At 39.9% G+C, this 15,630-nt stretch overlaps 1 protein-coding gene across 2 annotated transcripts in view; it reads left to right on the top strand.

The window, feature by feature from the left end:
- Positions 1-14,069, top strand: part of LOC122867485 (caveolae-associated protein 1-like) — a 43,126-nt gene extending 29,057 nt beyond the window's left edge. Inside the window, exons 2-3 of one of the 2 annotated variants that reach the window (XR_006375930.1) lie at positions 10,247-11,459; positions 11,589-14,069. Coding sequence is in view for 1 of the 2 variants with exons in the window: in XM_044178329.1 (XP_044034264.1) it covers positions 10,247-11,125 (879 nt within the window). In the remaining variant the exon portion in view is untranslated. Of the gene's footprint in view, positions 1-10,246 lie in introns of both variants that reach the window. The other variant, XM_044178329.1, reaches the window with a different exon arrangement.
- Positions 14,070-15,630: the final 1,561 nt, after the last annotated feature.

Below are 15,630 nucleotides of genomic sequence, written 5' to 3'. Positions count from 1 at the left end.
TGTTTACTTAACTCAAGTAAGTTGGTTTCAAAGCTTCAGTTCAAAAGAAATACAAGGTCCTCATTTGGTTCTTATACTGCCTCAGTTCCTCTTGACATGAGCAGTTAAATCATGAGGATTCCCTATTTTCCTGGATTTACTGGAAAATCCCCTCATTGCTTGTATGTGAGTGTGTAATGGAATGCTCATACAGCTCTTGCAGTACAGTATGTGTGTTGCTCATACAGGTACAGTGAACACATGCACACACACACACACACACACACACACACATGCATCTGGCTTTTCCACAGCAGCAGGGGAGTTCTTGGTGGTTTGAGTTTAAACAGGAAAACAGAAACAGAGAGGGGTGTGTTACAGCAGGATTCCTCTCTCTCTCTACATAAGGCTGATGAGTGGTTGCAGTGTGGGCTGAGAGTGGAAAGCTTCCATGGTGTGCTTCTTGTCCCAGACACACATATTTACGCGTGCGCACACACACACACACACACACACACACACACACACACACACACACACACACACACACACACAGGCACAGTCAAATAAGTGAACATTTGCACACATACAATGATCTTCATTACAAAAACACACACGCTTGTATGATCATACGTAATCTGTATACAACGCACAAGTCAACGCACATGCACAAAGTTACACACAGAGACACACATTTGTGCGCATGCTTGCACACAAAGACATATGCACACACACACAGACACACAAACACATACACACATACACTTCCAAAGAAACATCTTTTTCCTCTCATCTGGAAACATTATAGTTCCAGTCAGGCCCACCACTGTTACCATGGAGACAAAAATACAACTAAATATTTTTGACTGCAAGTGGAGGCGATAAAACTGAAAATGATTAGTTCTGGCGTGATTTTTATTTGTAGACTTCAAACAGTCATCAGAAACTATGCTGTAATACCAATGACATAAAGTACACAAGTACTGATTTAGCTAAAAATCATAATAAACTGTTTTCACTCTGAGGCAGGAAGTGTATACACACACTTGGCAAACACTTGGCTGAGGTAACTGCTCTGGCATTGTTGTTGCTGCCATGGTTTCCCTGTGCTGTTGATAGTCACAATGGCTCACCACTGGCTACACCCAGAAAATCTAATATGCCCCAACATCTCTGAAAGGAGACTTTTAGGAAACACACAGACCAAGAGTGATATTTAATGTAATGTGATAATTTACAACAAGGTTTAGCTAATGATATAAGAAAATAATGGACGAGGTGGAGATGAAGAACACCAAAATGCAAACTAGAGTGGTATTTGCCTTCTGTCTGTTGTTAATGTATCAGGACTCCTCCAAAGCATTCCTGCTTATACAATGGGCCAATTACCAAAGGAAAAAACACACACTTTGTTTAAACAATAATTTTTAAAGGACCATACCAATGTGGTTACCAGTTTTAGCTCCTCAAGCATGTTATTGTAAGTCTGTAGCACTGGACTGGTAATCTGGCGACGCACCTTGGGGCCGATTTAATTTTAACTTTCAATTGGTCCATTTCCTATAATGACACTAAGCTGGCCCAATCACATCTTACTGGGCCGGCCCCACCCCTCCCCCTCTGTCCTCTCTGTTTCTCGTGGCTCAGAGACAAACATCTGTGGATGAAGGAGGGCATTTTTGTCAACTGTCAAGATGGATAAGCAATAATGAAAGAGGGTGGTGCGGGCCAAAAAATGAAGAATCTAGATGCAGATGCTGCCAAATGTGCAAAAATGACAGATATGTTTGCTGCAGGGGCTGCAGCAGTAGCTTCAACATCTACGGCATCAGCAGTACTCGGTATTATGCAGCAACAGGTGGAAGGAGGAGAGGTGGCTGGCCCTGGACACTGCCAGGCAGAGGAGCAGGCATGTGACAGGGTATCTTAGGAACTGAGTGAGCAGGAAGAGAGTGTAGTTGAAGTGGTAAGCAGGGAGTAGCATGCAGGGAAATGCAGGGAGGGCACAGGGAGGTAATGTTAGTATGTGTGCCATGCTATGATGACGACGATGAAATGACTTCAAGCAGACCTTTTTCTTTCACAATTAGGCCTACTTGTACTTCTACTTGAGTATGGATATTGTGTACTCCACAGCCACTTCTGATCAGCAGGGAGTCAGTAAAGAGCGAGTGAGTATACTGGTCCATTTGCACTGGTACACTTGTCCATGGTACTCAGCTTTGTAGCAGTTTAGGGGAATAGTATCCATCCATCCATCCATCCATCCATTTTCTACCGCTTGGTCCCGTTAGGGGTCGCGGGTGACTGGAGCCTATCCCAGTGACTTTGGGCCTTAGGCAGGGTACACCCTGGACAGTGGCCAACTCGTCGCAGGGCTGGGGAATAGTATAGTATGCCTATTTAAGGGGACCGCAAGGATGGTGTACTGGTGGGTGGTGTTCGACCAATTGTGGTGGGGGGCAGTCTTTGCCAAAAATGCCAGGGCCAATTTTTTGTCCCAGTCCAGCCCTGCAACTCTGCATTCATTTTTGTCAGTGTTACAATATTGTTGCATACTTATGCAGTATGAGTGTAGATTAATTTGAAAAGTCTAAAAAGCAGAATAAGAATAATGTAACTGTGACAAAAATGAATGGATTACACGACTGAAGCACTTCTTTTATTTTAATGGACACTTGCCAATATATGAGAAACAAGTATAGTCTTTATATTTATACTTGGAAATACTTGGAAACGGAAATGAAATCTATTACAGCTAAAAGTAAAAACAACTTTATCAGAGTGAAAAACAATAGGGGCTCAGGCCTAAACACTTGTGCTGCACTGTACAACAGAACAGTGGGACAGAAGTCACCATGCACACTCATCATGAAAGAAAATCACTGCGTTGTGCTGACAACACAGAACATCAGCCAGCTGATCTCAGCAACTGATGCACACACAAACATAGGGTAAACATCCATATTAAGCCCACCAAATCCGCTTTTCAGACATTTTTAATATATACTGTGATAATTCATCTGTCTGAACCTCAGTCCCTCTCAGCGCTCTCCAACAAAGTAAAGCTAAAGCTACACCAATGGTTATCAATGTATCCTCTGAACGCTGAGTTTCTTTTTTTATCTGGAGCATCAGAAACCTTTCTCGGACGCCTCTTAGGTTTTTCTGCCATAGGCTCTGCCATACTTCTAGTTACTGTAGCCTACTCCGTCGCTACGGTTGTTCCAAAGCCATTTAGAGAGATAATTGCGTCATCTCCGTTCAGTTTCAATTCAAATGGCTTTATTGGCATGACTGCATACAATACAACAAGCCGAAGCATATTAACACAAACTATACAATAATAATAAACTCTGGCAAACCAATCATTGCTGGTTGAACGCACCACTACCAGTGCAGTGCAATCTCTCATTTGAAGTATCAATAATTCATTTATACCAATTTCTGATGTTTTTATTGTTTAATTTGTCAAAATATATCAAAAGTCTGGCATGGGCTTCATGGGTACCTAACGTACCCTTTCAATATCAATGTTCTAAGGATAGTAAATGAGTTCATTTCAGGGTTTACAATCAAACAATAACATTAATGCATTTTCAAATGTTAATCACATTTAGGCTAGTAGTTTGAAAACATTGTAAAAACACATCCAGTTCATTGTGGAGTAACATTAAAACATACAGCTCATTGTGAGGAGTTATCAGTCACAACATCTTGAAGCTCATGTATCATTAGCCCATAAGCAAAACAAGAAAAGAAAAGAACAAGAAAGATGCCGACTTTTCGTAGTGACATTAAAAAAACAACAATATGAAATAAATCTTTATATGGTGCACTAACATAACATGAAAAGTAAAAATTTATCATGCAGAGAAGTAATTAGCTATACTCATTTACATCCACCGCAGAATGTGATTTTTTTGCTAGTCCCCTTTAAGCTCACCAGGTAAAAATGTTAATTAAAAAATAAATAAAGATAAACATACACATTTATTGTCTATTTAACAGTATAATAATATAAACTACATACAATAATGTAAACTATTCATGCTTTATATCATTGCAATGAACCATACTATGCAGCTACTGTATTGCATGTGGTCTGTTTGCCAGCATGCTAAAACTCATATTTTGATTTCAAAAGAAACAATATTTCTAATCCAAGTAATATTCTAAAATACAGTATGTCTTCAAAACAGGATTGAGTTTTATAACAAATATATACTGTATATATTAAAAGCCAAACCAGGTATGGGTGCTGCAAATTAGCTTTAGCTAGATGCCCTGCATCTGTTGCAATGCTTTTCCTTATGTTACAATTTTGATCTGTATGGTCCCTGTTGAATAACAGCCACATGACAACTGAAAAATGTTCACTTTATAAAGTCACTAAAATAATTTATTATTATTTTAAAGATAATTTTTGTCTAATTTTGCCTTTATTTGACAGCCAGTAGAGAGAGACAGGAAAGAAGGGGAGAGAGAGGGGTACGACGTGCAACAAAGGTCCCCCAGCCGGTATTTGAACCGTGGACGTTGTGGTTATGCACCTTAACCACTAGGCTACCAGGGCGCCTCATATTAGCAGTATTATTAACAGTGTACTTATAATGTATTTTGCCAGAGAGCTAAAAAGTGTGCGTATTCATGCATTAGTGCACACACACATAGTGGGTTATAGGTTGTTAGAGAGAGAGAGCCAGAATAAAAGCACTGTAAACACTTCTTAGTTGAATGACTTTTCCACCAGCCATGACTCACTGCATGCAGCAATCTGTCCACCACTGACAGACTGACGAGGGAAAGAAAGAAAGAGAGATACTGAGACAAGAAAGAAAGGCATAACAAGAGATAAAGAGCAAAGAGCACAGCCTCATATTGTGATGAAACAAATCATGAGACAACTACCCCCATCACTCCAGGACACACTGACTCTCTGTCTCTCTATTTCTCTCTCTCTCTCTCTCTCTCTCTCTCACACACACACACACACATTGTGGTTCAATATGTTTTGCAACTAACTTCCCTCCCGACTGTCATTTTGTAAGTTAAAAGCAAACCAAATATGGAAATTATCTCCTTGTGCATGTTTTACAAGAGCTAAAGACAAAATGTTGTCTCACTGCCACACACACACACACACACACACACTTACTCACAGAACCACTACATACCTCAATTGTCTATTTTCCATGGCTCTGAGTGTACCTTCCTGTCTTTGGTGCAGCAGCCTCATGGAGAACAATGCCCCATTAAATTTGGAGGGTCGGGAAGTCAACACACCAATGTGAATTCCTGAACTTCCCCATACACTCTTTCCACGTACTTTGGAAAAACACACACACACACACACACACACACACATACACACAAAGAATTCCCCCCTGTACCCCAGCTTCTGTTGAATCCTTCTTATGCAAACACATAAACCTATGACCTCGTACACTCTGCTGTCAGACTGGGCTTTCCCAGGCACACACCGTATACACTGTATGTCCAGGCTCCTCAAAGATAAGGGAGCAGTCCAGCCACATGTTATTTTAAAAGCTAATGGGATTCAGCTATACCAACCTTTTTTCTGGGTTATTAATTAGTAAATAATCCATGAAGCCTTAAATGACTCCACAATAGTTTGGCCAAGGCCCATTAATTTAGATTTTATTCTCTGTGGTCCAAGGTGTCCATCATTTTAACATCTGTCCCTCATTCCCAATAAGATCCATGTGGGACCAGGCTGGATTACCTACTGAGCAAAGTGACAACTGCTCCAGGGCCCCAGACCCCACATCCCAGCTTCACTGCATGTCAGTTGGTTTTGGTAATTTGATTAACTGGAAATTTGTTAGAAGATTTGCACCACTAAAGTACAACTGACACAAATATAATGTAGTGAAGCTGTCACGTGTTATCTGTTGTGTGCACTGTGCTTCATGGCAAGTCAGAGGAAAGTGGGTACATGCACAAGGCACAGAGGTTGGGGGGTCAATAGGGGCTCAAATAAGCCATGATGTGAGCCACTCAGTTGGCTTCAATTGACTGGGTGCAAAAAAACCTAGCCTTGAATGAAACTGTGCTGTGATATGAAAATGAACTGGACAAAACCAACCAAGGATTCCATATTAATGTTCAGTGTGATCAACACGCCAATTGATCTGTGCAGCATAAGCATAAAAGTCACTGGTTCTGGCTGTGCAGAAAGGTCAATAAAAACATGTAGAGTGAGTCAACTATGCATGTAAAATATCAATATATACTGTATATATATATGATATGATGGGCCAATTTTCATTACATTTGCAATTTTCCTGTTTCCGTTAGGACTTTCTTATCACCCCCGCAAGAAAGCGTATAAGTGCATTTTCCAAAATATTGAACTGTTCCTTTAAGATACGGCAGGAAACTCCTGTCTCCTTGGAAAGAAGTGATATTATCTCACAAGAAACAGCTGCAAACATTCAACCCTAATATCCACCTTTAATAAGAGCTCTTCTGACAAACTGTGGGGCCATGTCAGAGACTTGGACCACATGCTGCTTAAGCGATTTACAACACACACTGCATTGTCTTTAAGATTGAAACAAGATGTAATGAATTTGAGCGAGGCAGGTATTTTCCACCACTCCCACCTGTCAACACAGCTGTTCAGGAAAGCCAAGATCCCTCATGCAAGGTCAAGTTTACCCAAGATACTGCAGTACAATACCTCCATAAAACCACAATCTAACTGCAACAGAAAACAATAGACAGGAGGCCCCCCTCACCCACCCTCAGCTCTCATACCTCCACCTTCCAGCCAACACTTTGATGCTATCATCTTCCTGCTGAGCAGATGTTTTTCCACGACTCTAAAGCATCATCCCACTTGTGCTATTACTCGATTCATATGACAGCAGAGAAGTATCTCCCATTTCCACACCTTACCCCCCTTCCCTGTGGTCCTTTGTTCTGGCTCTGCTGTGTTCCTGTTTTGACCATAAAGGCGTGTAGAGGGAGAGGAAAAGACAATATGTACAACAACTTTTGGCCCCTCATGCAGACATTCAGGAGCCCAATTGGACGAGGATTTGCCGTGATGGAAAGAGGAAGCCCCCCTCCCTTCACCCCTCCTTCCAAGCCGGAGCATTGTATTTATGAGGTGAATGGGGTACATGAGAGAAAGGGAAAGAAAGGCTCCCTCATCTGGAATGCAAACAGGGAAAGGCGAGAAAAATGTGGATGGGAAATGGAAGGACCAGGGGAATGGACGATGGAAGGTGAAGATCATAAAGTAGTGCTGTGCACTAATGCTTTATCGGAGCGGGCTGGGGTCAGGTGGATTTAGGTCACACTTACTTATGTTTTGTGTATGGTGTTCTGTACAAGAGGTGTAAAAACTGTGCTGAGCAAGTCATTTATGTAAGAAGACTAAACATCCAAAGCCAAACTAGTGGGCCCTGGAGGTTGCAAGATTACATTACACCCAGAATGATGGAAGTGCTATCTTTACAGCCTTGAATGTAGTGGGGCTACTTTGTCCTGAGGAGGATGCTAGAGGAAAGGTCATGGGGTCAATAAATTCCCATGAGCAAATTGCATGGAAATCTTGTGTGGAAATTTGATGTTCTGTCCTGTGGGTTGTGCTAGCTAAAATGGAATGGGTCCATGTTGTGGGGAGCTGAAACCTGTTTACTAAATTTCCCGCCATTCTGCCTAATTTTGAGTACATGTACAAATTTTTGATGGCGGCCCTATAGCAAACATTGTGGATTCACAAATCATTGTATTTTAAAGTCTAAACACTGCCCATATCACATTTAATTTTCTTCATAATATTACTTAACTAAACTGCACTTCACACCACCATGTCTTTCATACATCTCACCAGGCTGCATTCTACTGTATATACTATGGTCATTATTTGCCTCTTAATCAAACTGAATTGCCATTTTGTTTCAGTTCATTCTTTTTGCCTGATATCATGTTCATGTTGGGCAATTTCTGTCAGGAGGGAGGTGATTTTGTTTTAATTTGCCCTAACCAATAGCAACTGATGTATCTGTCCCTCTGATGTCATTTTCAGTCGACAATGAAGTTGCAGTAGCTGTTACTAGGAGCAGTTATTTTAACAAGTCAGACTCCGGTCATGAATTTGATGACTTTAGACTTGACAAAATCAAAAAAGATCTGCAACTCGACTTTGACTTTAACACCAGTGACTCATAACTTCACTTGGACTTGAGCTCTTGGCCTTGGAGTGACTTGATATCCACCCCAAGCCCGAAATGTAAAGCCTCTCTTGTCGTCAACATCAGCAGCATTACACAATACATTCAGCTCAGAAATGAGAAATTATTGTAATTATGAAAGAAGGAATAACATACCAATACCATACCTTCTCGGCTATGTTTGAAAGCAATAAATACAAATGTAAAAATATATACAATATCTATTAACTGTTTCTTTGTCTACAAATTTAAAATGGCATTAAATTTGGTGTCTCGACTTGACTCTTGACTTGTGACTCTCTCCTGTTGTGGTTGCTCATGTCTCTGTGAGCAGATAATATAGTGTTTCTGGGTGAATACCCTATGAGGGAGAATTAGACAAAACTTCCACTCACCCTGATCCTGATGGGAACATCCTGGATGTCTCTCCTCCCCTTTGCATCCAGCCAGTGTGTGTTTCTGTGTGTGTGTGTGTGTGTGTGTGTGTGTGTGTGTATACGGTCCGTTAAGTGTGTGTACTATGCATATCTTATTAACGTGAGCAGAAGAATATGTGCAGCTTTGCACTCCAACTGTGATTTAGTGTGCATGCTTCAACACAGCTTTAACAGAAACCCCCCCTAACCTCTTTCCATTTCCATGTTTCCATTCCTTTGTCTCAGACATTTTTCTCTGTCATGGCTCCCTCTGGTATGACATAAATGAGTGAACCCTGGAGTCTTGTTACAGATTCCACTTGGTCTTGGCCTCTGCCAAATGTAATCAGCCCACATCTTTGTTTAGGCTGGCCTCTGATGCCTCTATTGTGTAGCAAACCCCGACTGGTGAGTCATGTTCCTCACCTCAGTTAGCCTGTGTGTACCTGTGCACATAGAAAGAGAAAGGAAAAATGCACAAATAGACATACATGCATTTCATAATAATGAAAACGTCCCATTCCATTTACCAATACCCCTATCCCAAAGATAGTGCTCATGCCAATTCTTAACCTTCAACTAACCAAACCCTAATTCCAACCCTCCTGCTTATCCTCAGCGTAACATAAATGGACTGCATTTACCTTTAGATGAACCTAAAGCTAATCATAGCCGTAAAGCTGCACTAATCAATCTTTTTATATTAACTATGCATGGAATGACCGGAAAGTTTTTCACTCATAGTGACGAACCCGGAGAGAACCACCTGACTCTGCAGTTCCCCTCAGCTCTACAGAGTTTTGTATCGTCTTTTCCGTCATTGTTGGTTTTACAGCCCACAATGTTAGTGTTTTGGTTCAGTCTCACCGCTCACACATTTCTAGCAGCAGCAGCAGCTGATTTCAGTGAAAAGTCTCTGATAAACCCACCGTACACTACTTGTCCAGCACCAAATAGCAAAGAGTAGTTGGTGAACATAGTGTAGCATTTAGCCAAAGAACCAAATATTTTTCTTAGGAGTTGGTTGAGACCAAACCAGAACAAAACAGAGAGTGAATATTAGACTTTGCTTGGGTTAGGTTAATTTAGGTTAGCCATACCAACTTTATATGGTGATATTATGTCAGTGTTGTGTTTACAACTTGTTCCACTGCCCCCTAGTGGTAAGAAAAGTATTGTTGCTTTAATCATGAACTGGTAAATGGCCATGGGATTTCTCACATTTTTATATTCTTATGAAGGTATTTTGGCCCAACCAAGATGACCCATGTGCATGTAGCTGTATTATAGTTTTAGTAATGCCAACTTTCTGGGAGATCTCTTGTTATATTTACTATATCTCAGCCAAAATCTTAAAGCCATCAAATATATCAACTATACAAGTCCATCAACTTAACACACAACATGTGCATTAACTATAGTATGTGCTAGCTGGTGGAGCTGCTGCAGATTCATATCTCAAGAAAGATTTTTCTCTGTAATTTTCCAGTTACTTTGACCTTTTATACTGTATTTTTGACCTTTTGTTGCTTACAAAGTAGATGTTCCTCTGCCTACATTTTCTCACTTGTTGCCTGAACTTTCAGAACCGTCTACCTATCACACTAAATTGCATTAACATTCTTTATGTTCTCTTCTCCACAGGATGAAGTGAAGGTTCCCTCAAAACTCAGCATCTCTAAATCAATGAAGGTTTCTGAGTCTGTGTCAGGAAGCAGAGGAGGCAGCCTGTTAGAGCTTAAGGAAGCTGTGGAAGAGCCTGGAGAGGACGGAGGAGAAGGAGAGAAGGCAGACAAACCCCATGTAGACCTCTCATCAGATGAGGAGGGGGTGGAGATTGAGGAGACCATTGAGGAGTCTCGTGCCGAGCGCATCAAGCGTAGCAGCCTGCAGCGTGTACAAACCCTGAAGACGGTCTTCTCAAAGGAGAAGATGGATAAGACCAGAGCGAAGACCAAAGAGAACCTAGAGAAGACCAGGCAAAAAACCAAGGACAACCTGGAGAAGACAAAGCAGAAGACAAAAGAGAACCTGGAAAAGACCAGGCAGAAAACCAAGGAGAATTTAGAGAAGACCAAGCAGAAGACCAAGGAGAACTTAGAGAAGACACGTCACAACATTGAGAAGAAGATGGGAAAGCTTGGAACACGCATGAGTGTCAACCCTGAGCGCAAGCAGAAGATCCAGACATCCCGTGACAAGATGAAGAAGGCCTTCACACCAGACCATGTTGTTTATGCCCGGTCCAAGACTGCTGTGTACAAGGTGCCCCCCTTCACCTTCCATGTCAAGAAAATCCGCGAGGGCGCAGTTGAGGTGGTCCAAGGCACTGAGATGGTGGAGGTGTCCCAGGATGCTGAGCACTTCAGTGGGGTAGATGAGGGGGTTGAGGAGGGCCCAGTGGAGGTTGAGATGGAGATGATGAATGGAGGAGGGGATGAAGAAGAGGCTGAGGAAGATGAAGAGGAGGACAGCCAAGATGCCTTGCAGGAGAATGAAGACAGAGATAGAGACAGCGACTAGATAAAGAATAAGGAATTTGCCAAGATCCCAAGAAAATCCTTTGCACCAACCCTGAGGTTCTTTTGTAAAAAATTGATAAATTGTGGGCATTGAGAAAATTATTTTTATAATTTTGGCCATTATTTCTACCAGTTATGATAACTTTGCACTCACCAAAGTAATTACTGAGATCTAGAAACAAGGTGTCATTGCAAGTTCGATGGGTCAGTGAGACGATCAGACAGGTGGCTAACAAGCCAACAGTCTATCCAGATAATCTAAACCACTTCATTTGGAGGTAAAATTGAAAAGGCACCCCCAAAATATCAGTAACATTCCTTCATTACACACTATGGTAAGTACTGTAGGTAAGCCAGGAGGCAATATTTGTCTTTGTTTTCTCTTTCAAATGAATTTGGCTAACCTGTGGGTTTGTTTCCATCCTGTCTGATTGTCTAACTGCTCGTGTCTCTTGACTCACCAGACTATTTTTCAGCAATGGCTGGATTACCAACTGGGCAGAGGAGGCAACTGCCCCAAAACTCCACTGGCCCTGAAAGCTCCAGTATTAATGTTGTGTTTACAGCTTGTTGTGCTGCCCTTAAGTGGCCAAAAATTACCAAAGAGCAAAGCCAGGTAGTATTCTATTTTAGAAAACCTGTACACATTGCACAGAGAGTGGGAAGAACTGGTCAGTAGGTGACTCAGCACTTGACTTGGTCAAGACAATGTTGTTATTATTACCAATAGGAATTATGGCCAAAACTACAAAAATAAGGCCCACATTGGAAAAAAACCCCACAATGATCATTTAACAACTGAAGTTTTACTTTATTTGACTATAGGTTGTGTAGTCAAAAATCATAATTTAAAGGGCTTACTGAAAATTTTCCCATTTTTGCAAAAGTACTTCAAGGGTTGTTTAGAGTCCATTTGTGTTTGGGTGATGTTGATGATCATGAAAATTGGAAGAAGAAGAAGAAAATAGGAAGAGGAAACAGAAAATAACTTTGTTGTGGGCGGTGCTGATCATGGCCCTGGGCTTGATTGTGGCTTGATCATTGGGAAGGGATACCATCATTCCCATAGTGAGGAAGTGTCATTTTTCAGCATTTCTTTTCTTACTTCATTTTTTAAATCAAAACACTAACCACTCACAACTAGTGGGATGAGAATATGGAAATAACTCATCTCCTGTCCACTGAATTTCAGTAGTATTTGTTGAACATAAAGAAAATGATCTCATGGTTTGTTGGGTAGCAGATTCCCAATGGCCAACACACTGAGTACATGTTTGTGCTTATCCAGAAAATCCTTGTGTTTTAGAAATTTTACATATTGCAGATGCAAAACTATTCTTTCCAACCCCTTTGTTGTTTAAATACTGAAGTGTTATCTTGCTCAGCTTAATTTACTCATTATTTAGAGGCATAGTGATTCTGATGTAATTTCTAGGTTTTGATGAGCTCACAGTTAAGTATTTGTGTGTGATTTTGTATGTGATGACAATTTACACTAGGTTGATGTCATCTCCTTTTCATTACTGACAGAACGAAGCCTAATAGCTGTCTTTTCAGCACACCTTGTTTCATTCAATACCCCTATGTAACATTTTACTGCCAGTGTTCCCAAAGAATAACTGATACCCATGAAAATTAAGGTCTGCAAAACATAAGGCAGAGATAGCTCATCCTTTCAGCTCAGTCTATTACATTTCACTCACCAATGGTATTCAATTTGATTATTTTCTCATGAGAATGTTCTTCTTAAAACATGTTATGTGCTATTTATAGTATGTATTCCATTAAAAAAAAAAAAAACTTGGATTAGGACCAATACTTCAGCAAGTCTCACAAACCTTATCAACTGTGTACTCTCAGGACCTGTCTAATTACAGGGCGAAGTTTCAAAACAAGGGTGTGTGTTATTGCTGCAGTCTGACACTGACCCCTAGTGTTCAGTCATCTCACTATAATGTTCTCTGCTCCAGATTAAAGGTGCATTTCACCAGATCTCCAACTGCTCTCTTTCAAATGACCATTTCACTCAAATATCTCCACATAGGTTTCCTCTATTGTCCTCATTAATTGTTTGTAACAAGAGGTATAAATGTGTTTTATATATTCACCACTATTGGTGGTATTTCATGAGTGCCCTGAAAGAGTGAATATTTTTCATTCTTGAATGTTCTGCTCTGACTGTATTTTTCTAGCATATTCAAGATAAATTTCCATCCACCTAAGCATTTACAAAACTATTCTGGTCAAGGTAGCGGCGGTTGGAACCTATCCCAGCATACTTTGGGCTGAAGGGGCCTACCTCCTGGACAGTTCAGCAGTCTATCAAAGGGCTAACGAAGAGACAGACACAAGATACATTTGTGAATCCAAAGTAAGAGAAAATAGAGTTTTATATAACTATTGCCAAAGTTTACCACATTGCCATAGTATTTGTACTGTCAAAGTTTAGTTTCTAGCTCAGACACATCACAGTTTTATTTGTGTTAATTTTTTTGTATATAATGTGAATTACTGCCAATGCAGATCATAATGCCTTTTGATTTTATTTACCAGAGAGCCTCCTGCCTCCTGCTGCTTGCACTTCTTCTGCATTTAGCTTCTTGGGCCAAATAATTTTGATATTAGCACAGATTTTACAATGCAACACATGACATTGGCACTCTTACATGTACGCAAAGATAACATATTCTAGCTTTTTGATACACAATTGTGAAAGAGAATTCTTTCAGTGGTTTAATGCTCAGCCATTCAAAGTGCAATAACGATGCCATGTCTGTCAGAGCAGTAACAACATGCAGCTGTGCTGAGGCCTATGGCAATGGAACATAAAATGTAGTTCACACTTAACTGTTTCCTTGCTTTTGTTTTGTTGGTAACTGATTCCTGTATAATGTTTCATCGTTAAACCACTAATGATTTAATTAATAAAAGCTATTTGGTTCACAGTTTATGTGTTTTTATTGAATGTTAGCAGAAAAAGTGAAGGACTGGACACAAAAAAGTTTTGTAATCAACACCTGTTGATCTAGTTAGTTATTTTGGTCATTGTTGTCTTATTTTAGTGTTTTCTATTGTAACATTTGTCAATCATGGCAAATTATAGTTGTAGCTCATGCTAAAGTCTAACAAGCTGAATGTCACCAGTTGCACATAGAAACATTGCTATGAATAGCCAAAAAACTGTAGAATACGCAGTTTTTTTTACTCCCACACTACTTTTTTTATTCATTGACACTGTGAAATGTTTTGATAAATCATAGATCTTTATTACCACAGGGACCACATTATATACATATCTCAAAATGATACCAATAGGCAACTGTGAATTCATATTCAGTGGACAATGGAATTATCATCATCCATAAGTCACAACAATTGGAAATAGCATCATATCATATATATCATATAGATATATTATATGGCGAGTCATACAAAACCACAATTTTTTTAAATAAAATAAAAGGAAAAATTAAAATGAAAGATGCATTAGAACAATGCAGACATTAGAACAATAATATTAATTATACAAAACATAAAATAAAATATAAACGTCATCATTCTTCATTTTTCTAATTTCCTTCTTCATTTTATTTTATCCATAATTTTCATTCATAACTCTTTTCATCTAACTGGTTGCCTTCTTTTATTCTGATTCATCATCACAGAGGTGGGGCTGTTAGCGGAAATAGGAGAGTTGGCAGGTGTGTTATTTTATTCCCCCACCCGTTTTGTGACAAGTCCTGCCCTACTGTGCTGTGATTGGCAAGGTCATTACTTCGACGCGTCCTTGTGATTGGATGCTGCTAGCTCCACCGGTTTTTCTGTTGAATTTTATCTATGCTTATTATCTTAATTTATTAGAGGTATTAGTGTGTGCGGAAAATTAATTAAATTATCAGATCTTTCCTATTTCGTAATAAAGATCAACAAGAAAATGTATGCAATATTACTATTGGATTCTTGTTTACAATTTACCGAAACAGTCTGACTTGTAGGCTATATAGACAGTGTATGTTGTTACTCATTATTATATTGTTTATATATGTATAAACAATGTATTGATAACATATATTCTAAAGATATTAAGACATTTATTTGCACTTTATTACACCCTTATTAGATCCCTGACGGACATATTCAGCTCTGTTTGGTCAGCTGATCAGTTCAAATACTGCAGGGAGGAATAGTACAAACAGAAACAGTCACAGTGAGCTGAAAAGGGCTGCAGGCGACAGGCTCTTACTGTGGTTTGTGACCAGCACACCTCCAACACGTCATCAAAGTAAACTACTTTACCTTGCTGTGTGATGCAGCGGAAAAACACCTGCACCGTGTCAGTGTGCTCCACTTCTTCACTGTTCACAACATGATACGGCGCAACTAACCCCCCCCCCCTCCATTTACTATGTGCACAGTTACATATAACTACACATTGCTTCTTAAATGTAGAGATGTTCATACACCTATATGCATTGTGCAGATTTTAATTATTCAGTTGTAGAGGGT

This window comes from Siniperca chuatsi, linkage group LG20, assembly GCF_020085105.1.
Source record: "Siniperca chuatsi isolate FFG_IHB_CAS linkage group LG20, ASM2008510v1, whole genome shotgun sequence".
Classification (NCBI taxonomy): domain Eukaryota; kingdom Metazoa; phylum Chordata; class Actinopteri; order Centrarchiformes; family Sinipercidae; genus Siniperca; species Siniperca chuatsi.
Note: the sequence above shows the minus strand (reverse complement) of the source record. Positions and strands in the feature narration are given on the sequence as shown.